Source organism: Zonotrichia leucophrys, chromosome 1A (assembly GCF_028769735.1).
Source record: "Zonotrichia leucophrys gambelii isolate GWCS_2022_RI chromosome 1A, RI_Zleu_2.0, whole genome shotgun sequence".
In the NCBI taxonomy this organism is placed as follows: domain Eukaryota; kingdom Metazoa; phylum Chordata; class Aves; order Passeriformes; family Passerellidae; genus Zonotrichia; species Zonotrichia leucophrys.
In genome coordinates this window covers 33,424,595-33,449,902 of record NC_088170.1, presented here as the reverse complement: position 1 = coordinate 33,449,902, position 25,308 = coordinate 33,424,595, and the positions used below count along the sequence as shown (strand labels likewise).

At 38.8% G+C, this 25,308-nt stretch overlaps 1 protein-coding gene across 5 annotated transcripts in view; it reads right to left on the bottom strand.

Annotated features, from left to right (window-relative positions):
* Positions 1–9,629: 9,629 nt before the first annotated feature.
* The window catches only part of VEZT (vezatin, adherens junctions transmembrane protein), a 59,634-nt gene continuing 43,955 nt past the window's right edge, over positions 9,630–25,308 (bottom strand). For 3 of the 5 annotated variants that reach the window (XM_064702087.1, XM_064702084.1, XM_064702086.1), the window contains exons 11-12: positions 24,934–25,141; positions 9,630–20,988 (exon numbers count right to left, since the gene is read on the bottom strand). In XM_064702087.1, the coding sequence (XP_064558157.1) occupies positions 20,408–20,988; positions 24,934–25,141 (789 nt within the window). In that variant the 3' untranslated portion in view covers positions 9,630–20,407. Of the gene's footprint in view, positions 20,989–21,031; positions 21,765–24,933; positions 25,142–25,308 lie in introns of those variants that run through there. The other 2 variants (XM_064702088.1, XM_064702089.1) reach the window with 1 other exon arrangement.

The following is a 25,308-nucleotide window of genomic DNA, read 5'->3' as shown; positions in this document are numbered from 1 at the left end:
CAAGAAGTGCCTCTTCAAAAGCATTGTTTGTGCTGAGTTAAAATAACTACCAAACACCAAACATTCCTTCACTTTTCTTTCCCATAAGATTTTCATTCCTCTTTTTTTCCAAAGTAGATGCCTTTTCTCTGTAGTTTACAATTCGATAATCATTTGCTTTTTGTGAAGAAATTACAAGGATAACATATGAATCCTACAATAATAAAACATGGTGTGCTTACATACATGCAAAACACAGTGCTGTTCCAGTTTAAGAATGAACTTAAGCCAAGATACCTCTTTGCCCCATCAGTGCCATACAGCATGGAACAGCAGTTCAATATCATGAGAGCTGGCTGAGGGGCACTGGCATTAAATGATTACATTTCTAGATGTGTAATCACCTCTGGATATGACTGATTCACCTCTAGCAGCACAATTCTCAACAACTGCATTTTCCAGTTTCTGGAGCATGTCAAACTGACACCATGATGTGATAGAGAGGGGAAAGCAACCTGAAATCTAACCCATATCCATGGGTCTGGAAACGTGTTCCCATGCTTGAGCAAAGCAGCAAGGGCTGTGAAAGTTACTGACACTTACTTAGTGTTTACTTAGTGTAAGCACAGATGGATTTGGTCCATTAGTCCAGATTCTCCATTTATCTCAAACAATGACAGAGGCCTCTCCAACAAGCAGCATAGTGCCTGGTTTGTGCCACTGGCAACCTGCTAAGTGTGAAAACCAGCCACAAGCTCACCAAATGTGTGAGGAAGCTGGAAGAGGAAAAATGAAAAGGAAATAAAGCAGGAAGAGGAGAAAGCTTACCCTTGGTAACACCTGCTGCATTTACCTTTAGTGGTGAAATTCCCACACACCTATAAAGAGACATCTGTGGGGAAATCCAAGCATAAATGCAAAGCCTGGGACGAAGAGTAGGGAAATCCATGGGTTTTCTTCCCCAAGATATGAATATGTACCAGACTCCCATAAAGGTCAGGTGAAACCAGTCGGACTTTAACCAATCCCAGACTTCCTCTTCCTCAGCCAGTGTCCTAGCATGCAGGTTTGAGATGGGAAACCCAACAAAGATTTCATTAAATCCACTGGTAACTTCTCATTGCTACTCGTTCCTACACGAGTCTAGGTTGAAAATATGGAGACAGCATAGTGATAAGGCACAGTACACATTTATAACTAGTTGTGCCAGCCAAGCTAATTTCTCAGAAGCATGAGGAACTTTATAGGTGAGGTTTTCATGACACTTTTCCCTTGAAAAATAGAGTACTGCCTTGAAAAAGGTGAGGGAAAATTACACCAATTCATTTAATTTTAGCTGACTCTCAGGATCCAAAACTTTTTAAAGGAAGGCTGGGTTCCATAATTGCATTTGCCTTCCAGGCTTGCCAGCTTCTTAAGTGCACTCATTGTGAGACAGGCTGAATGCTTTGAGCTGATTCGGCAGCTTATCATTGGCATGGAAGGAATTTCTGCCAGTGAATTTGGACTTTTCTGGATTGAAGGGTTGAATGGGAGTCTTCTGAGAATATAATTCAAAACAGTTTCTGCCATTTTTTGCTGCAGATAATCAAGATGACAGAGTTTTTAGTAATTTTCTTCCAGTAAAAGTAATGCTAAAGAAATAAGCCCAGGACGTGGGAATCCTCTATTTATACAGTGTACCTAACAATACACACATTACCTCTTTGTACAGTTTTATGGTTCACAAAAGATATCTTGAAAGGCCAGTCAACAACTCAGAGGGAAATCTATGCTGCTTCTACTCTTGATTTCTTTGATTAAGAAAGGCATTTTGTTTACTTTGTGGTGACAGTGTACTTGTTTGCTTATTAACCATTACATTATTCACTATCTCATTTCAATTATTCAGCCAAGCAGCAATTAGTCAATAATGAATTTTTGTTACTCTCATCCTACTGAACACGCAATTTGGTTTTCAGTTAGGCCTTTAGTTTAGGCAAATGGTTTGTGACAGTTCTTGACTTCCTCCATGGTCTAGAAATAATCTGAAGAGGTCATCAAGCCTTGCTGGTTTTACCAGTACAAAATCAATCTGTCAGTGTCATTATGGAGACAAGAGATGGTGCAATCCTTACAGAGATGTAGACATTTACAAAACAGAGCTTTAGACTTGAATTGATTTTCTAGAGTCTTTCACAGCCCCTGAAGGAAAACAGGCACTTTCACTGTGAAATTTGTCTCCTTCCAATGTACGGTGGGAGTGGGTCACATGAATCACATGCTGGCAATGCCTGTTTCTTTCCTGAGGGATTCAGCCTCAGGTGAGTTGAAATCTACTTTTGCTGGTTAAGCTGTTTGTAAAAACTCAGTGATAGAGAAGCCACAATATCTTCACAAAAACATATCTGAATGCTTTATTCCCTCATTGCTTGGCAGTTTGTCCTATCTAGTTTTATTTCCTAAAGTTAAAACGTGTTCTTTCTTTCTCTCTTTACATAGACATGGAAAACAGGCTGTTCTCTTTCTTTCTGTAGAAGGTCATATTTTTGTGTTCCTTTCTGTCTTCCATAACTGTACTCCTGCACTCAGTCTTCATGTCTGTGTGCTAAACAAACCCAGGTTATGCAACCCTTCTTTATTAGTTATATCTTCTGGAGCTCTGGCCACTCCCCTTGCTTTCCTGCAGATTCTTGCTGGTTGATATGCATTTGGCCACTCCAGCATTGCTGAACTTCCGAGTTATACTTTGTGTTTCCCAGGTTAGATTGCTATCTGCACACCCCATGGTGATTAAAAGTTGTATGCCATCATCACCAGCACAGATAATCTTATAATGTGAAAAGGACAGCTCAACCATCTTGTTTGTACATTGCCAGCCCAAGAAGGGTGGTGCTACAAACCCAGAGATAACAAATCTTTCCTTACATGTATTTCAGCTATAGTGATTAAATTTAAATAAACTTCAGCATGAGCAAATATCTTTAATTTTTAAATGTGCATGCACATCCTCATATGTATTTGTCTAGTTGCCTCTCTTAGGGGCAGTTTGAATCAACAGAACTGTTTTTATGTTGAGAGCATGTGAAGTTTGGTAATCCACATGAAATATTCCTCGACAGAAGGCAGAAGGAAATTAACCTCAAGAATGACCGTCTCGGTCAAAAAACGCTCGGGAAAGAGAGCTTGTGATAACATGAAGACAGCCCTAATTGACTCCTTTTGTCAGCTGGAATGATGCAGAAGGGCACATAAGAGGAAAAGTATGGGGTGGGCTGAACTCACAAAACCCCTACTGTGCATTGCTTAATGTCTGCATTTAATATCTCAAAGTTCCCATTCTCCCAAAGGTTAAAAGAAATCAGGATGGAGATATATATGCTTATAAAACCAACCTACTGTTGCCAACAATAAAACACTTTTTATTTTGAATTTTTTTTTAATGTTCTGACAGATTACTGCATAGAAGTTCAGAATTGCTTTAGTATTAAAGTTCATCTTTGACCTTTCACCTTTTTATGTGGAAGAATTAGTCAGGGAGAAAAAAACATTCCTCTTTGCCCTGGCTTGCTTATTATGACTCTCTCAAGAATTTCAGTCTGGGGCTATTTGCCAGAACTATGTTTAGCTCTGAGAGGAGAAAAAATCTCCCCCCATCCCCCAGAATGCCACCATCCAAATTTATCTCTCAGCTTTTACTAAAGACCTGGGTTTAAAACACTCTGGATTAAATTTATCCCAGTAGGAGTAAAAGCTTTGCTATGCCAGTTTATACTTACTGAGAAAAGTTGACCTTGAGAGCTGCTTGCTAATGAATCTTCTTATTTTATAAGTTCTTGGTGTTTTAGAGGTGAAGGAAGCCAGAAAGGTGTCCTGTAGAAAGTAAAACTTTTACTTATGCCATAAAATGCCAGCCTGTGACAGTCATGTGTTACAGAAGGCTGTAATAAGGGTGACAGGAACTTGAAGAGCACTGGAAAACTTTGACTAGTAACATTTATGTACCATGTGAGCAAAGCAAAACTTCAAGCATACTTGACTTTTATGCTTCAAGGCACAAATTGATTGCTTGTGGTGGAAAGAATAATGAAATTCCTCAATGTCATAACATCCCAGAATCAACCAGGTGAATTGTAATGGAAAGGGTTACATTCCTCTGACAGCGATGATGATTGCCAGAGGCAGCGTTTCTCATTTATATTCACTTAGAAAAGTTTCAATGCAGGGTGCATTCATGCATCAGATCATTTTTGGAACAGAGGTACCTACCCCGTCCATCAGCCTCTTCATTTTGTACATTTATGGACCACATGTATCAGAGAACAGCAGTGCTGTTTGCAAAGCACTCTGTAGGCAGTCCCACAGTGGCAGAAGTTTGCTTCCCTACCTGCTTGTTAGCCACACTGAAACGCTGCCAGAGCTCCGAATGCAACACAACCAGTGTGCTCCCACCATATTTTGGCAGAAGGATAATGCCCATGGTTACACAAAGCCAGCACAGGAGCAGTGTTGGGGCTTCCTCATCCATGTGGCAGTGAAAGCTCAGTTGGACTACACTGCATGGGAGAGCCAAAGTGCAAATCCCTGATGTATGGAGCAGAGGTGGTAAGCTGGGCTGGAAGTGGCTGGGGGTTTCTTCTCATGTTCTTTGTGCCCCCACCATAGGCAAGGAAAGAACATGCAGAACTGAGGAAGAATGGTAAGAGAGATAGAGAACCAAGAGACTGGATGATCTGTGTAATGAAAAACATGATAGGGAAGGGGAGAGAAAGGGAAGTTATGGGAAGCAGGATGAGGCATTATCAAAAAGAAAAAAAAGCAGAGAGAGAAACATAGTACAAGATATGAGGAAGAGAATTAAATAAGAATAGGAAAATCAAGAAATAGTCAGGAAATAAATAAGAATTTGCCTCAAGGGAAAGAATACAGACATAAAAGGGTCCATGTAGCCAGAGAATCAGTAGCTGAAGCCAAGTGCTAGTTGTCATTTGCTGATGTATACTCAAAACTGTACCCCAAGGAGAGCTTATAGGATTCCCTCTGTTATGATGCTGACATAGCTCCCAGCAGTGAATTTAAACAAGAGGACAGAAAAACAAGGACATGTGCTATAATGTGACATGTATTATGTTGATGTAATTGTTCATCACTTCCAAATCTGTGCTACTTTGAGTGCTCCTCTCACACAGGTAAAAAAAGCTCTTCATAGTAATGGGACTAATGCCACTCAGCTGAAAGAAAAATGTTTCAGACTTGAGTAAAACATTGCTGTAATAATTTTTGCTGTAAAACTGAAAAATCCTTTCCCCCCCTCTCAATCACCCATAAGTAAAAGCAGTAAAAGCAGTGTTCTATATTACATTCATTACTGCTTATATTACAGATTAACACATACTGGTATGAGTGTAAGATGAAGGCAATTCAAGTGGTCCTTTGGATTTCCATCTAGTGAACAATAGATCCATTGTTGCTTGAATATGCATTGCCCTGAACTATGCATGGAGTCTTGCAAGCTGAGAGCTTCCCTGAGTTTCCATGTTTAACACCAGGAACATCCCACAACACAAGCAGCTTTGGATAGTACAACAGCTTAAACGATCCTTACAGTTTCACATTCAATTCAGCCAATTTTCTCTGAAACAAAGGCTCCTTTACTCTGCCAGAACAGTGACATGGGCCTACATGTCAGCATGAATCTGATCCAACTATGTCACTGACCAAGAAAAGGCTATTGCTCTCACCTTCCTTCTTGTATCTAGTATTTCAGCAGGCTTTTCCTCAAGCCCTACGTCTGACATCATCCATATGCTATATCTATCCATATGTTATGTGTGGAACAGTCTTTGCCATATGTTGGAAAATTATTTATCTTATTTGAACTTTAGTAATTTTGAATCTGGGGACATAGACTAGTGTGTGATACTGTGACTAAAACCCAGAGCGAATAGAAAGACTAAAAATTCAGAAGGCTGCCTCCTTTCGTTTGTTGACATCTTACTACAAAATGCATCATTATCTCAACTTCTTCAAGAATTCTAGCACAAAACAGAATTTGGCTTTTAACTTGTCTGCTTTGTTGGGAATGTCATGATGTGACAGCAATCTATAAATACCACCTTCAGGAAACATTCAAATGGTTGAGACATCATTAAATTCACTTCACAATCAAAATCAAATTCAAAACTGTGAAAGTAAGAGATGTTTTTGGATCTTTCTGAACAGCTCTGAATTAGCTTTAGTTTTGTGGTTCACTTTTCTAGGGAGAAAAAAATACGAAAGTTTCAGATTTTGCCTACATTTTGAAAATTTATGGCTTTGAATATCAAACCTAGTTAATTCCTATAGGTTTATAATCACTTGTCAAAATAACCTTGGTCATCTTTCTTCTCTAGAAAAGCTTCCTAAGAGATACAATATTTAAACAGGAAAATTCACTGCTACTTATGAAAGTTTAAAAGCAGGATATCCTACCTTCTTGGTAAAATGACAAAACAACAACAACAACAAAGCAAATTAAAAAAAATTGTTAACATATGAAGAGAAAACCCAAACAGTTGATATTACCTGTGTCTAAGGTACTTCATTGTGTTCTTCTTCAAATATGTCATATTATGACACACCTAAATGGAAATGTTACCAAGATAGATGGTGGGTTTTGATAGTCCATGAAACAACGTGCAGAATGTTGTTTTGTACACTCTCATATGCTCTTTGGAAATCTTGGAAGGACCAAAAGAATCTGAGTTTTATTTTTAAATTCTTAAATAAAATATTTTATACAAAAAAGTCATGAAAGGTGAAAGCTGATCCCATAATAAAGTTGTAAGTCAGGCTACCAACAACCCTCTTTGTTTTTCAATCTATCATCTTCATTTAGACTAAGAGGTTGCTCTTGCCAATTCAGCATTTTTTTGTTCTCTTCTTTGGCAGATGTACATCCAAGGAAGGCTGCTCTTTGCCAATTCTCTTATCATTGGGTACAGCCAGTCTACTAAAGAGCTTAAAAATAGCTAAGACAAAGAGTGATTATCACATGGGTTATCACTTCCAAGTGATTTCACGTTCAGGTATTTTACTTTCCATCAGCATTGGTTGTAATAATTTCATTCTGAGACCTTTGGCTTCTTTGTTTAATTTCTTATATATAAAGCACTGTGACTCAGAGCAGCAAGTACAGCAGTCTCAGTATCAAAGTACTTGGACATTTTTGGTGTGTTTACAAGTTCTCCATCTTGTATATTCCTTCCTGTCCCATTCAACAGTTTGGGCTGTCTAAACTCAGCTGCTGAGTCACAGAATCTTTACCAGTAGTTACTGTCAAGGAGGAAGCAAGAAAAGAGAGGAAGGTCCTGGGCTCATCCCCTGTTTCTTTGTGCATGTCTGACCAAGACTTGTTTTATGGGCTGTTATATATACATTTTGGCACTTGTCATAAAAATTTAATTGCAATTAAAGGAGCAATTATTTTTGCCAGCTGTCTTCTAGCAATTAGCTTGTTAATTTTATTAATATTTGCAGGGAAGATTTAGAAACATAACCTAGAGAAATAGCAGAAGTTGGTCAAACACCTCACATCCTCATACTGAGCATACAGCTCCTGGAGGGAGCATTCCCAGGAGTTAAAGCATGTCCTGCAATAGTTGGCTCTCTCACAGAAGTTTTCAAAGCAGAAATAAAGATAGGCAGGAAAAGGAAATAATTGCAACTTATGCAATTTATTTACTACATGGCTTTTGGGAACCATATATTTATTTTCAATTTAAAGCTGATGCAGGCCAGTAATCAAAATGAAACTTCAGGAGTGCCTGGAATGAATGCAAAGATCACTGTTTTCCATTCTTGGTTTAACCAATAGATCATGCAGGCAATGATCTACTGCTGATGATGCCGATGCTGATGATCTATTAAGCTACTGTTGAGAGCTAAGAAGCAGATAATAACAGTGACAACAAAGAATAACACAGAATGTAGGCCAAAATGAATTGAGCAATCTTTTGCTGAGCTGCTCTCAGCTACCTTAGACAGGTCATGGAACATTTCTTTCTTTGACTTCTTTTTAACTTAACAAAACAATGTATTTCATTTATATCAAACAATGGCACATATTATAGTTGCAGTCCATTCATCTCTGAAGGAAGCTTGTCCCTTCATGAGCACACAAAACAATTACTGGAGTGGTAGAGAAGTCAGGGATTAAATATACCAGATAATTAACAGTAGCATTGTAAAATATATTAATTACTGGCCTATCATGCTTTCTCTCCAAGTCAAGCATTCTTGACTGAAGTCTGGACAGATCAGCTTTAGGCTGGGTGTTTTTGCAAACACTTCTGTGAGTGACTGAAAAGGCTACAGTGGCCTGTGGAATTCCCTGTGCTAGTTCTTCTCTACACTACAATTTTCCTTAATATTTTCCGCTGTGGTATCATCCCTAAATGCAACTTTAGAAACAAATAGCAAATGTATGCAGTTGCACAGACAGGCATTTGCCTAATCTAAACCTACATATAACCCAAGTCAAGTGTGGTCAGAACCAGCATGGTTATTCTACATGTGTGTTTCTGCTTCTTGCTACCACAACACCATGACAAGAAATCCTTAAATGGACTGGGATAGTCCATGGGGTTCTTTCATGCACAGATGCAACTGTGGCACAGAAATAGTTTTAATGAAGGAGAGGGTGATGAAAAGTCTTTGTGGAAACCAAGGCTGGTGACATAGTTATTTCCACATACTCTGCCATAATTATAAAGTTGGTGCTAAAGATGAGATTAACTTCATCCTCAAGTTTCCAAGAGTAGAAACTTCTGGTATTTTCCCATCTTGACAGCTGATTTCCAAGCCCCAAAAATTGCCGGATACTCAATACACAGGTGCACATGCATGTTCTGTTCACTTCCTTTCTTCCAATACCTTGGGCCCACTGTACAGGTCCTTTGAACTCTTTCCTCCTGCATACCATTCTGTCAGGAAGAGAGTCTATTGAGAGCTCCAGGTTAGGGAACATACTGCACTGCTAAAAAGGAATTAGCATCAGTGAAACACTCAAAATCTTGCTTTTCACTGGGAGGATAAAAAAGCACTATCTGTTCATGGAGTCATTTCTTGTGAGACAGCATTTTCTTGTTTGTAAATCAGCTGTTTCTTTAATGGAAGTAAGCAAGCAGGTCCTAACCTGCATTCACTTTTTTCATTTACCTGTCTGACGAATTAAGCATGGAGATGGCACAGATAACTGACTAACTTAAGTTGATGGCCATATTTCTAGGAAAAAATAGCCCTTGGAATTCTCTTGCAAATCTCTCCTCAAAATTTGCTTCCCTCAGGAAGCCCACCAATATCTTAATGAATGTAGGCAGAAACAACCATCCATAAGAGTTATGGGCTTCATAATTCAGTACATTTTTTGTACTTGTCCATTTGTTTATACTTTGAGAGTCCCATTCCAGGTTTCTTCTTTACTATATTGTAAAAGTACAGACTGTGCTGCAAAATTAAGCTTAATACACTAAAGCTGATTATGTTTTGGGATCAGTGGAACAAGATAATGTCTGAATGATTGGCTTTTTAGGACTGGTCTGGATCCACCTCAGGCTGACCCACTACACTAGATCTGTTAATTGATATGGTGTGAGTACTTCCAATATGAAGCAGCACAGTAGAAGGATGAGAAGAACAGGTTTTAATGAGAGAAAGAAGAAATACAGCAATACAACTGATACAAAAAGTACACAATATAACACAAGAGTCTAATAAATTAGCAGAAAACTTGAGAAACAGGAAGAAAGTTTCAGATGGTTGAAGAAAGAGGCTTGCTCAAAAAGATACAATCTTAAGTCTTCATAGATATATATACATTCTTGGCAGTATAGGAAACATACAGTTCTAACATAGAAAATATTGACTGAAGTGGTAGTATCAATTCCTGAAGAATATTTGCATATGGTACATTATGAAGTATACACACAGGCAATTTAGCATTCAAGAAGTCTCCAAGTAAAGGAAAACATTTTGGATTCCTTTTTGGTAGACAGACATGTCCTTCTAACAGCAGCAATTGGATCTGTTCAGTATTCCATATGAAAACAAACACACAAACCTGAAAACAGCAAACATTAAGCAAGACCTTTTGCACAATGAATTATGCACCAATTTGGCAGCAAGATTCAAAAGAAAAAATACTCCTGCCTCACCTCTTGCCTTTCATGATCAAATTATTTCCCTTTTTCCAAGTAACCTCTAAAGCCTGCCTTCCTGGGGATGTGAATTAGGTGAGAGTGGTCATACCTAAGTGTGGTCAGTAGCTGTTAACCCTAAAACCAAATCAGGGAACATTTACAGCAAGAGGTGCACATCAGCCACAACTCCTAACAGCAGCAGAACACAGCCTTTGATAAGTGCTGATACAAAAGTGTAAGCATTACCAGGGAACGGAAAAGCTCCAGATAAAAGGAGTGACTCTGTCCTGCTGCTGCTCTTTTGGCACTTCTGAAGCCTACAAAGGAAGTCTGTCTCTTAGGAGTCACACACAAGTGAATACATCTCCTGCAGAGCACCTAAGCCCCATTGCTGGATTAAAGATCTACCTGCTACCAGTGTTCTCAACTGACACATTATTTTCTTCCTAAAGCCCCACCTACACAGGCATTTAGGTGATGCTAAAAGGAGTTTTGCCAACAGTTGCCACAGCACAGAGGTCTCTGAAGGATGAGGGGAAGGTACAATGGGAAGCGTACGACACAATAGAAAAACATTCTTTCTTCAGTCATCACTAATTCAGGAGAGAGTAACAAGTGCTCATTACTAAAGTGCTTGTACCAAGGAGTCAGCAAAAAATACTGCAGAAACTATTGCCAGGATTGCTTAAAATTAATTCCATCTTCAGGATGAAAGTGGAATTATAAATAAAACTCTGTATAAAAAATCAAGCAAAGTGCTCATACAGCATTTTTGCATCCCTGTATAAGCATTCTCTATTCCATTCAATCATTACTAATTGGAGGATGGATAAGCCACATCCACTCCACCTAGGCAACTGTCAGGGATACAGGATAAAGAGAAAAAATGACACAGACATTAGTGAGGCAGAATTTTATTACAGATGCTGAAGAAATAATAGCAACCAAAAAGACTTTAAAAATGGTTAGCATTACAGTTAAGAAAACTACTTCTGAAACTGAGGAAACCCAGGCAAAAATTTTAAAATGGCTTAAAAATAATCCTGATGATGTACATGATTAAATATGTAAAGAAGACCTTAGGTCCAAATTCATATCCATGGGAAAAAGAATGGAAGTAAATGAAGTACAAAAAAGAGAAACAAAATAATTTGGGGAAATGTCATAGGCAGGAAGCCCTATCACAACAAAAGGTCAGCATCCAGGAATGTCTTCCTGCTACTGCCTACATCCAACCCAGAACTTGAGTTCTTGGAGCCCTAGCACAGCCAGCCCCCAGGCTTCATACCCGCATTAAGGACCTGCTGATCGGAACCTCCTGGAGGCTGATCCAATGGCCCTGTTTAAAGCAGCATCAGCCACGGGCAGGGCGGGTGCGGGGGGGGCTCCGCAGAGCCAAAGCACACAGGCTTTCAGTGCAGTGCAAGGAAGGAGCCTGACTTCACACAGAACTGAAAGGAAGAGGTGCAGAGGTTGATTACACACAGAGCACAAAAACCAGCAAGTCTTTCTATGGGAATGAAACATACATAAAATAGAGCCTTGTTTTAAAAAAAAGCTGCTGAAGACTACCAGTCTGGTGAGTGTTTCCTGTCTCCACATGGACAAGAAACTGTGGATCCTTCCCAGTGTCTGCAAACTTCAGAATGTATCATGTGATTTCCCTCTGTAGCCCTGCCAGAAGTCTCTTGCTGCAGTTTGTTCTTTTGAACATTTCCTCTTACATTTTAGCTCTCATTTATTAGCCAATTAAGCAGCAGCTTATCAAGATTCTTTTCTTTCCCTTCCCTGTGTTCCTTGCTCTATGCTGCCTTTAGGCCCTGTTTTGGAAAATGCTAGCACTAGCAGGCCAGAGATATTGAGGAACATATATTTGTTTACATGTTTAAGACAGGGAAAATGACAGGCACTCACAGCAGCTCAGGTGCAAAGACTTGACAAGTGAAAACAAACTGAAGCAGCTTTTCTAATAAAAGATGTAAAATCAGGTTTGAAATATTTCCAAAGTTTGCTTGGTAGAATACCATTCTTTTGCCTTTGGATAGCAAGAATTAAGCTTTTGTTTACCTTTCAAGTAAGTAACGGGATAGTTTGATAAGAAAAAAATACAGCCTCAATGCTAGACAAGCCTTGCAGTGGGACATCTGGCAATACACATTTACATCATGAAGGGGGGTGTGTGTATGTATATACATATATATATATATCTGTATGTATGTATATACACACACATATATATATATTTATAAAGCTTATTCAAACCTCTTAAATTAAGAAATAATTTGTTTATGCTCCTCCATAAAAACTCAAAATGGTTCTATTCAGGGAAATTTAGTAATACTTGTATCCTGAAAACACCTGCTCTTTACCAGTGGGAAAGGTTTAAGCACAACTGCTAGATCCCAGCGCTTTCTGAGCTCAAGATCAGGCAGCTGTGGAGCCAAAGCACATTAACATAGCAGCTGGAGAGTACATGTTCAGCCCCTAGTGCTAAAAGCAGCAAAATTTTAAAGGGGAAGGCAGACTCAGCCATGCCTGTGCCACCCTCCTGTGGGAAAGCACAAGTAAGGCTCGTGTAATGAAGAACATGTGTTTGAGGGTCACTCTTGCTGAGGAGGCATTAGCATCTTACAATCATTAGGGAGGGAAGGAAATTCCTGGGAGTGAAGTTCTGAAGTGGGAAGAAACAGGAGGCCAGGTTGAAATGTAGGTCAGAGCTTCCTGGAAGGAATGTCAGGACAGACATTGCACCAGCCCTACCAACCCTTCTGTTTATGAGTTTATGACTGAGGATGCACAGCAGCACCTTGGCGTGGACTCCCTCTAGCCTATCATTTCATAAAGTTTAGACAAAGGCCTCAGAAGTAACGGAAAAAAGCAGCCAAATTCCTCAGCAGTTGGCCAGAGAATGCTGGAGAAGAGCTGAAGGCAGCTGAGAGGGAAGAGAGAGACAATCAGAGAAAACATTAGACTTAGTAAAAACTGGAGCTTTGAAAGACACCTGCAGAGTCATCGCACTTAGCTCAGCTCTCCTGTGGTCACCCATCTCAGAACCCTTTGCAGAAGTGGTCATACCAGAAGAGCTTCTTCAGCCCATCTTCTGCAGTTTGGTCACTAATGTTTAAGTTTCTGCAGGGGATAACTTATCTGGTGCATTACAGATAGTCCCACAGGTGAGAAACAAACTATAAAACCCTCCTCAACTGGTTTGTGTGGCCTATGAAAAGGAAAGGTGGGAAGGAAAAAGTTGCCAAGTGGGATTGCATACAGCATGGATGCTACAACAGAGGAAGACAGACAATAAATCCAAAATATTTGTGAAGCATCCTGTTCCTATTTAGGTTTCACTCAGCACTGTTCTGTGATCACTGCAAGCTTTGCAGACCTCAAGCACACAGGTGCCTGCAGACCACCCGTGAACATCCACGCTGGGACATGAAAAGCTTGGACTGCAATGTCATACTGAGCAGTGCAGGAACAGCCAACATGAACTTGTTTAAATTTCACCAGCTGTGCCTTTGGATGAAAGATCTACTGGACAGTTTGTACATTTCTGGCTTTTATCCCATAATACAGTTAAAGCCTATTATTATTATTATTATTGAAACACAGATATCAAACATTATAAATAGCCTGCATTTATGGTGCTTCTATTGAGATCACATGCATGATTCTCTGTCAGTAATGGCTATTGAAGATACTGACATTTCTCTTTTTGTTTGTTTAGGAATGGACCTTTCTTTAATAGCACAAAGTAACGGAAAGGATTGGTCGCTCTCTCTTTGGAAATCTGAGATTATTTTCAGTTCTCATCCACGCAGCTGGAGAAGGTCAGGAAGCAATCTTTAAATATTAAGATTTGAGCACAAATCAAGCCAACTAATGACACTTATTTTGGGACCTTGTAATAGAGTTGCAGTTATTTTTAAAATGCAACTGTAAAATGTTTTTCAGTAAGCCAGAATTACCTATAAGAGTCAATATACACCAGGAGTGTGGTACAAATTTGAGCTGTTATACATTATTATTTCTGTTTTGACTGTACATTCCCCATTTATGGTGCCTGCCTTCTGTTTCAGTTCTCAAGTGAGAAAGTCAGTACACAACTCTAGGTCTAGTTACTTCTGTTACAAATACACATAAAAAGAATTTGTGTGTTATTTCAAAATCTGAACCTCTTAAGAGTGGTGGTAAAGGGAGAGGACCATGGATGTCAGAGGGTCCAGAAGGATGAAACGAGTAAGTAGAAAAAAACATGCACAATAATTTCAGTTTTACTGGCAGTATCATAAACAGTTCCTAGAAACTTTGGAGAATAAGACACAAATGGTCTTGGGCAGCCTAGGCCTCAAGAAGCAAAAGAAATCAAAATGAGTGAGGAAAGTAACGAGTGGCAACATACTCTTTAGGACTGAGGAAGCCAGCTGCAAGTTAAAGCACTGATGTACTTCCAGTCCTATCCATATCCTAGATCACTGAGTGCTCACAAAAGCCAGCCTAGAAGAGGGACTGGATTTCATGACCATGAAGTGATTCAAGCTGTCTTAGAACTGCATCCTCTAAAGCAAACTGTCCAGGAGGCCTTTAAGATTTAAAGCTGAGAAGGTACAAGGGTCAAGATATGCTGATCACATGAAAGTAGTCAAGTTTTGGTCCCATTCAACCCTTTTACAATAAGCCACTTTGTAACAGAGAAACTTTTTCCTTGTCTATTAATTGCAGGGGCTTTTTCAGAATCCTGTGTTCGATACAGACAGTGTAACATGGGCTAACAGTGCACTCACCCTGTTGAGCCAAGTTCTGTTCTGATAAGCTGCCAATAACCTGAGCCACTGCAGTGTGAAAGGGAAGGCAGCACATCAAGAACAGTGTCATATCCAGCTGTAGCTCAAGCCACATTGCTTTATCCATCTACAAAGGGCAGTTCATGGCAGGTAGATTTTACCCCTTGCTATGACTGTGTCTTACCACACACTACCATTACCTCTTATCTGATTTCTGCACAAATTTCCAAGCTGAATAAATTGGATGTATTTTTTAGCATTTAAAATTCCAGGTGGCAAAATAAACACATATACAGGAGAGAATTAAATATAATGAGAAAATGAATAAAGCGCACCACCAAGCATTTTAAATATTAGCCTTTGGTTGAGAGGCCTTTGGTTTGATCTCTGATATCGATATATCCAATGCCATGTTTCTTGTGTGATAATTTATTTTGCATCAGAGACCAAACAAGCTCTGCAAAGTCAAATTGAAATTTAAACAAGTGTTGTTTGGCATCTTTAGTTTGTGTTAGACCAGGTGGCAGCTGTTGGGAGATCGTTTTGTTTTAACAACTTTTTGTTTTGTTAGCAAAGAAAAACATTGTCCAGCCAAATCCCGCTGACAGTGAATAAATATTTCTCCTCCATCAGACCAAATATTTTCATTTGCCATCCTAATAGCTAGGGCTAAAAGATCTAAAAGAATTTTTCTTTATATATGGACTCAAATACATTTGAAAGGTTTGGTGTTTCATGGGAGGTGATTATTACTCTGTACTCTGCACTGCTGAGGTTAGTATGGAGTACTGCACCACACTTTGGTCATTATACATCCAAAACTGGAGAGATTTGTAAGGAAAGCAAACAAAAGGCAGAAAACAGGACCTCTGCAGAATGACTGACGAAAGCAGAACATCAAAGAAGTTTATTGACAAATCTTCTCATGTGTACAAGACAGTAATGATGATGTACTGGCACTGGGTCTAGGAAAAATTGACCAAACATGAGCCTGAGCAAATCTATGGAGAAGGATTCCATCAGAACCTGTTAAGGTGACATCCACCACCACTGGGTCAAGAAGTTCCTGAGCCACAAATATCTGAGGAATAGTTTGGAGAATATCCCTACACAATAGTTTCCCTCAGCATCTGTTTAGTCCCTGTCACAGGCAAGATCTCAGAGCAGCCTGGCTCTTTACACTGACCAAGTGCCATTCTCTTACTCTGCTCAGATGAGATAGTATGGAATCTGTTAATGCGAAAAAGAAGTTAGCTCCGGGAACAAGCCACTTGCAGAACTACAGTCACTCTTCACAATATAGTTTAAAGGTCAAGGGCAGTTTAGTGTACTTGTTCTCTTGTTTGTTAAAAAAAAAAAAAAAAGGAAAAACAGAAGAAAGGGATAACCTATAAGACTACAGAATTTAGTGTGGGCAAACAACTCCACGCAGTCCACCATATAAATTAATGAGAAAGTTGCAAATTCAGCACTTCTGAAAAAAACATAAAATTTCCAATATTGCAACAAACAGTCACATGGAGACAGGTGTGCTTGGGACAAAGTCTGATATCTCAGTAAAACTGGCTACTCTATCAGATACCATCTTGCATTTAGAAATCTAAGTACATGATTCAGTGATGTCCAGCAATCCTCTGCTGGAAGTAAAACTGTCTCATTTCTATGACTGATGGTAGAAGCTTTCACATTTGCAAATCTTGCCTGTAGTTGACAGAGGTACATTTAATTGCATTTGAAAGATGATCTGTAACTCTCTACATTTGCTTCCATGACACAACAATTTAATGACATACACTTAAAAAAAGGGACAAGTTACTTTCTTATCACAGATCCTTGCCTAGATTTAAGCCTTTACCTAGATCTTTAGCTGTAAAGTGAAGCGATATAAAAAGATGTAGTGTTAAATTGTAATCCAATTCAAGAAGCAAATATTGTCTTTGGAGTGCTTTCCAGGTAGAAGGAGAAGAAATTATTTAACCCTATATAACTTGTTTCTTTACTTCACAGAACTACTAATTAGAAATGGGATAGGGAAAATGCATTTATTGTTAGCTCTGCTCTTCACAAAGGATTTTGGCTGCTGATATTCTTTGTCATAACCCATAATTTATTGTGGACTTCCTGCTAAATGTTTCAAAAAGTTGCAAAGCTCTAAGAAGCAAATGTTCTGTTTTCACAAAAATCCCTATCTTGGGTAACCAGCCAAAGAACACAGAACTGCACTCAGACCTTGACATGCTCAATATATTAAGACAACTCATTAGAGCTAATGCACACTTCAGTGTGTTCACAAACATTATTTTGAAGGCAGCAATAAATTATGCCAAGAAATCTTTCAGGTTCATGAAGGAACCTACAGCATGTATATACAGTCATTTCAAATGACATAATTATGAGGAAATCTGGATCATAACAGAGTGTATGACATACATAGATGGAACCTGGTTATCAACTCGAGAGAAGTCAGGCTTTGTGTGCTGTACACTGTTAGCAATATTTTTCTTCAAGGAGAATATTAAATAGATCAAAATAAATGACCTGATGGCTGTTTTATACAGAGGTGATGAGAGGCAGAGAAAACAAGTGAGTCCAGGTGTTCATATGGGCATCTTCTAAGACTGCATTAAGTAAGACCATGGAAATCAGTTAAACTGCTTGTAGAAAATCTATTTGTTCAAAGTAGGATCAGGACTTCCTCCAAAAAGGTCATTGTTTGATCACAGCTGTGTCTAATGTCAAGGCTGTAATTTCACACTACACCAATCTTTGCCAATAATGTAAATGTGGGCTCTCCTGAGCCTCAGGCCAGCAACACAGTATGTGCTGACACAGCTGTTTTGAGGTAACTGCTGTTACTGCATTGCTGCAATGAGAATGGTGACAAACAAAAAAGCCTAAAAGGGGTGAATTTTTCACCTGCTAGACTCATGAACTGGTTTATAACATGGCCACAAAACCCCATGTTGACACATCTGCTGGAGGAAAATGAACAACTCATGATGGCCAGGGCTTTTTAGGCCAGTTTCATTACCAAGACCAGCATATAATAAAAACTGGGCCCCAAGTGAGCCACCAAAGTAGATTCTCCAGAATTTTTACTAAGGACTGCAGCAAAGGAATAAAGAGATAGCAGCTTTTATAAATGTGAGATTGGTCACCAATTCCAGTACCAATGCAACTCAGGCTACTTCTGACTTCACCTGAAACTGTGAACACAGTGATAATTAATATCCTAAATCTGATTACATTTCCAGGTTGGTATCATAGTCTTACACACTGTAAATTATGATTTGGATCCCATAGAAAAAGGTCAGGAGTACCTTTTCTGGGATACACAACATCAGATCATGAGATGATGGTGGATGAGTTGATGGAAAAATATTGATGGAAGATACATTTAGGCTGTCACAACAATTAGCTAGGAACAAAAAATATCTGGGCACTTTGTGAGGATCTCAAGTTAAGAATGAGGAAGACTTCTTCAGAAGCATGGACAATGCTTCAAACACAATATCCAAAGCAGCTGTTCTAGACTTGTCAAAAAAAAAATTGCTTACCACAGAGAAAATAAAAGTGTTTCATCATCTTAGCCTAATCTTTAGTTAGAGAAGAATATATTCTGCCACTAAGAGGAGGCTTATCTTCTGAATACACTATGAAAAGCAGCTGATTTTTTTTTCCTACAACCTCCTTAAGACATCAACCACTCAGCTTCCAGTCACTTACACAAAATAAAGGACATAGAACACAGTGTTACTGGTCAATGAAAAACGGCAACACGTTCTCTTCCCAGAACCTGTGTGTGAGGGAGAAGACAGGCACTCTACAGTGAAAGAACACTGTAAGTCATACTCCCTTCTCTATGAACTGGTATTTCCCTATTTACCATCTGTGAGAAAGTCCACATATTTCACAGTGTTCATGCAAAATCACTAATAGAGGCCAGGGAGCTGAAGGAAAACACTAATTTTCTGACATACCATCAAGAGTTCCACCCTCACCTGCTGACCAGTGTTAGCTTCCCTGCTTTCCATGACACCATCCTAGAAAGATATTGTCCTGCACCACCAGCATCTAAAAAGCCCTTTATAGAATCTGCAAAACACAATCAATACTCTAAGTAACTGATGCAGTGTTTTGTCCTGGAAGTGTAGCTGGTGTCCAAGTAGAGTATTCCACACAAAGAAGTGGTGCTCTCACCATTAGAGACACGGGAGCTTTACTTTGTTATGTGTCAGACAGCAAAAGGAATAGAGGACAATGAAACCATTAACCAGCTCCTCTGTGAGGTTAGCATCAGTTTCCTGCTCCTTGTAACACCATCACAGAGAAAAAAGCAACCTGCATAACCTCATACCAAACATCCAGACTTCATCATCAGTTAACTAAGTTACAAGAAACAAAATACACAGCTGTAGTTCTCTCATGGATTCTTAATCCCAGAGATTAAAGATGTGATCTAAGGAAAAGTGAAAGAACATTAGTGAAAAGCAAGTATGGTGTTCAAACAAAACACTGCAAAGCTCACAGATAATTTCCTTTAAGAAAATTACTTCAGGACATAAGCAAAAATGTACAATCGATCATTATATCAAATCAAACAATTACATTAAGGTTCAGTTTACAAAAGGTTAACAAACAATTAATAGCTGGCTTAATAAATAAGTGTTTACTTCTCATCTCTCAATCCAATAGACAGCTTCTAGCTATCTGTAGTACCTTCTACTGGTGTGCTTATAATCTTCCCTAAAATTTACTTACAACACATTTCTCTAACATGAATTACAACTTATAGACATCATTTATTAACCCTTCATAAAATTCTAAATAAACCTTAATATGAAGCATGACTAACTTTATACTATTTCAGCCCCATACCCCAGGACACATGAAATACTAGCTCTTTCAAGTTTTTATTTAAAATTCTACATTTTAGCTGGGTGCCATATCACTAGTTGAAGAATCACAAATGCCTATCATGGCTTAGCCAACACACTGCAGACACAAGCAGTGAAACAAAAGTGGTGGGAGACAATCACAGAGAACAGTTCAGGTTCTTCCAAAAGAAATGTCCTGGCTGTTTTTGTTGGAACAAACATTGATACCATGACAAAAGAATCAGAAAGGAAAAAAATGGAATCTGTTGTAAATCAAAACATTGTTTTTCCTTCTATTTAGAAATGAAAAACTACAATATGTCATTCGATAAATAAATAAAACAGAAAACACAAAGGTAGATTCCAACCCCCATCACTAGGATCTTGCAAAGTGACAGCCATCTATTTCTTGGATGCATCCCAAACTTCTCTTACCTGCAAATTTTCAATATACTTAGAAGTCCTATTTAGTGTATCAGTCTTAAGGGAACATGATGTATTATATGCAGGTCTCCTTTTTTTCCATCCAGTATTTTCAGCTTCAAACCCCCCACCTCAGTTTTCTTCCATCAAGCTGCCTGCTGTTAGTTTAATAAAGTTCAGCTCAGACTTATACTTTTCCTTCACTTTCAGAGCCTCTCTCTTCATTTTCACAGTTGTCCACAAGGTCTTCATTCTCCTGTGTCTTTTCTTCTTCCTCCTCCTCCTCCTCCCCATCATCTCCAAAAGTCTCTTCCTGCATTGTAGTAAAAGTGAAAGACCTGGCAGCAACTTGTGCAGCCAGACCAGATGTGAAGTTAAAATCTGTTGATATGTGGAGCTGGGCCAGCCTCTCCTTGATTTTTGAATGTAATGCATCCATAGAGGGAGGCTGTGAAGCCTCTACTCCATCCACACTGCTTGGCTTGAGCTCTTCAGCATCCCCTTCACACTGATAATACATTCTTCCTTCAGCCCCTGTAGAAACATCTTTATCTGCAATACTGTCTTTGTTTTTCTCCATCTCAGGATCTTCATACAAATATTCTGTCCTGCTTTTATCAGCAGCATTCACTTCTGGATTAGAGTCTTTTTCTTCATATTTATCACAACTTTGGCTGCAGTCCTGCTTTTCTGTATCTGAATTCATATGTGATTCCACATTATTTAGTAGCTTCAATGGTTCTACAGGAGACAAGGGTTTCACTGCAGCTTAAAAAGGGGGAAAAATTAAATGATAACTAAAAGTGAGCTGCTATACATAAATCATTTATTTGCCTGAAAAGATGCAAGATTATAAGGTTTAAATTACTTTAAAAAATCCCAAAACAACAGAAATACAACCCACACCAAAACTTAAGTGTTTTCTAATCACAGAGCTGAAGTGAAATGTGACGGCTACTTGTAACTATTCCTTAAAATCTGTGATGTGAAGAGACAGCACAAAATTGATGGTGTTTAAAGCCAGCATCAAACACAGAGGATGTATTCAGTGTTAAAGCAAAACCCAAGTAAAACTACTGTAGTGCATACAGATTTAACTGTCTTCTTGTGAACAACAGTTTACCTAATCCACTAAAGACAGCTGGTACATGAAAAAGTCCTTATAGGCAGTATCTGATCTCATACAACACAACATACAAATACAACACATAACCACGCAGTCAGGTAGGTGTCCTCACAAATAAAGTGTGCATTAATTTAGCCTCTCTTGCAGTTAGTAGCAGCAGTGAGTCCCATTGCCAGCAACGGGATGCTTGCCAGGAAGTCTCTCCTCCCAGAGTTAAGGGTTAGTGTAACTCGGTACAATCGCTCCTTGAAGAACGGGCGGCTTTCATGTTAACAAAACGATATAATGTCCATTTCCAAGTACCAGATTCCCTAAACTGCAGCAGCTCCATTATAGTAGCAGCACGAGCATAAATGAGAGCGGCAGCAGCAGATTCCCAAGTTGCATTTCCCTTTCTAATTCCATTCTGACTTTACCCCTGCAAGCAGAGATGAAAATAACTCTGGGAAATACACAAACTTTTCATGGGAAGCAAAATTTATGGTATTAGGATTTTTCAACCACATCCTATTTCAGTAATATTACTTTAGCTAGCTGAAGGCAGGCACATCATTATGGTTGTCACATTGATAACTATTGTCATTAGCACACTAAGAGACTGTGGCATTGAATGTGTATTGCACCATTTGCTTTAGAACTGGATATACCAAAGGAGCATTGCACCAGACTCGTCTCAGTTGTTTACGGAGTAGTTCTTTCCCTGTCTTGTAAAAAATATGTTGCTACTTTTTTCTGCCCATTTGCTTGGAGAGACAGGAATATGCACAGTAATCTTATCATTTGAGAGGAAACTTCTTGCCTATTTCCTCCAAAGAATACTTTGAAAGGCAAAATTTCTCACAAAAAAAAGAGCTACTTGAGATTGGTAGCTGGCCAATTTGTGGAGTTGACAAATTAATAAGCAGGGTGAAATTCATCTGTTTTGAGAGCATGGCTTTCCAAATCCGATAAATAGCTATATAACAACTGTTGTATGGACAAGGTGGGAGAAGGGGAAACAGCTGGCTACAACACAACCACCAACAGAATGAACTTTTTTGCAGGGGATAGGTTAGGGAAAGGATAGAAGTGATTTTGCAGCAGAAGAAAGTTGTTTGACAGTGTTTGACAAATGGAAATGAAGCTACTAAAAACTTAGCAGACCTTTTCAAAAGCACTTTCATGTAGTGGCTCAACAAGAGGCCAAAGGATCAGAAACATAAGCTTACCTACACTCCCATAAACTACCTATTACCCAGACTGTAAGAAGTATTACCATGGTAGTGGGCCTTGGAAAACTTGCTTTAGTCTAGTGCTCTGCTAAGATGATATTTTTTCTTCTGGAATCCAACCTATCATCTCCAATTGACTTCATGTTGTGCTCTTAAGACATATCAGCTTGTTTGGAGCTGACCTCTTATGTGGAAACCCTCACCAGCCCTTCCTTAAACGAACCAAAAACCCTCATGTCCTTGTTAGGATAAGTCAGAATGGCTAGCTGGGTGCCTTCACAAACAGATTAAAGTCTTTGGATATTTCAGGATCTTTTTCCACAATAATCACAAGTTAGGAAAACACAGGATTTCTGGAATTTGATTGTCCTGTAAAAGCAAGATTCAAGAGCTTGGGCTAATGGAGACAAGAATATGAACCTTTCTGGGTTTCAATCTTTAAGATAAGCCAAGTCAGAAATGTGGAAAGTGCAGATCACATAAATGCCTTTTTAAGGACTGAACTTGTGTATGGATAAATTAAACCACAATATGCCAGGGTCCATGATACCATATATACTGACTTGTGTTTCTTTTGAAGAAATATTGAAGGATTTCCCTAAAAATCAGTAATGTTATAGCGGGTGTACATATCAGTCTGTCAGATTAGACACACACAATCTGAGCCAACAGAAGACAATATTACAATATTAATTACTTTCTTGAACTGCCCTCATGTTTTCACATTTGTACAGGATGGAGATAATCAATGATTAGTCCTATGCAGCTGGAGAAAACTATACTTTCTTCCCTCCTCACCCTTTTATCTCTAATCCTAAACCAATGAAATAGGAAAGAAAAAGGAACCAACATGAGCCACAAAGGCTTTCTGGTGAACAGTTATTGCAAACTACAGGAGTGAGTTCACTCTTTCCAGCTATGGCCACAGATGGCCTGAGGATATGCTGGTAGGATATGCTGCTCAGGACAAGTATTACCTGCTCAGGTAAGGAAATGTTCCTAGGAAAGTTCTCCTGACAAAAACTATTTCTGCAAGAGTTTCACTAGGTCTGTGAAGACTTAAACTGGAGGTAGGATCCCTTCGTCCTCCAACAGTTAGGAAAGGAAGACTTGAAGAAATTTATGTGAAGAGTTGTGTGCTGCCTTATGCAACAGAAATACAGAAATCCTATTCCTGAGCAAACTGCTGCAATTTGATGTCTCGGGTTTTTACCGCAACTGGAATAGAAATCAGTACCAATAGTCAAGTAACCTCTTTTACCACAGTTGTAGCTTAATGGATGCAAAGAAGAAAATTGCTAAGAACAGATATTTTTGATGGTTTGATGTCAAAAGAGACATAGATAATGTCTATGTCATAAATAGATATGGTCTGTTACTTTGTGTTTCTAGTAAATTACTGGAAATTTGCAATCCTTGCTCATTTTTCTGGTAGACACCATCAGAGGCAGAATCCTTGGATGTGGTGCCAGACTTGAGGGCTGTTTTGCATAACATAGAACATGGCACTTTTTAGAAAGCTTTTCCTAACCTGTCTTTAAGAGGAAGAAATGAAAATAAGAGGAAGGAAAAGACAAACTCCTGCCAATTTTAAAGAGAGTAAATCAAATGGCTCAAGCAGTGAGAGGAATCAAGTTTTTACAGACAAGCTGTCTTGTTGAGGCAAGAGAAATTTTCATATCCTGCTTTCAATTGCAAGTGAATGGAGACACCCAGCAGTCCTCAGAATTAAAAAGGGCTAATCTGAAAGAACTCTTCTTCTTAGGTGGTTTTGTTGGGTTTTTTTGGGTTGTTTTGGGGTTTTTTTGGGGTTTTTTGTTTGTTTTTTGTTGTTGTTTTTTGTTTGTTTGTTTGGGGTTTTTTGGTGAACATGTTCTGTATTCACTCTCTCATGGAAACAAAAGGAAGTTTTATTATTTTATTTCTCTAATATTTCAAAGTCCAGCTCTTCAGTTTAACCTATGTGCTTTTGTACGTCTGGGATAAATTTTCTGCTAGTTTCTTTAAATTCTGAAAAGCAATTTATTTATGCATCCTGATAAAAATTCGCATTTACTGGAAAGCCATTAAAGAAAGTCAGTTCAATCTGCATGGTTTATATCCTGACAGCTTTCTTTATGTCTTAATATTTTTGTGTGTTTAATATTTTAGCTCAGTATTTTGTTTAAAGCCAAATTCTCACTTCTATGAGTTCATTTCAATATGGAGTAAAATGACTGCTAAAATATAAAAAGATGGAATGGCAACTAAGACCACACAGCTCTGTCAAAGACACTACTACAGCTAAGCATGGTCTGAATTCCAGCATAGTCAGAAATCCATGGCAGACACCCATGTTTTTTAAGGAAGGAATTAATTTTCAAAAGAAATGCTTACCATGTTCACTGAATAGTAGCTGTTTCCACTTCTGTCTTTCAATTTCTGAAGCTTTGAATCCCAGTACAGATTTCAATTCTTGTAACACCCTCTTAGATTCCTGTCTCTCTCGCTCTTGCCTCTCTCTTTCTTCTTGGGAGAAACAGTAAAAGTCTTCCCTTTTGTATTCATTATCTGTATCTGAATAATCAACATATGCTTCCAGTTCCTAAAGAAAGAAAGGAAGAAACTCTTGATCTTCACTGTCAGGTGCACTCAATCCTATGATCTGATTCATGATCAAGTGATGTCAACACAAACCAACCACAGTAACAGGATGGAGCCCTGTTTGAGCAAAGCCAGTGGACCTGACGCTGCTCTTGGTGGTATCTGTAT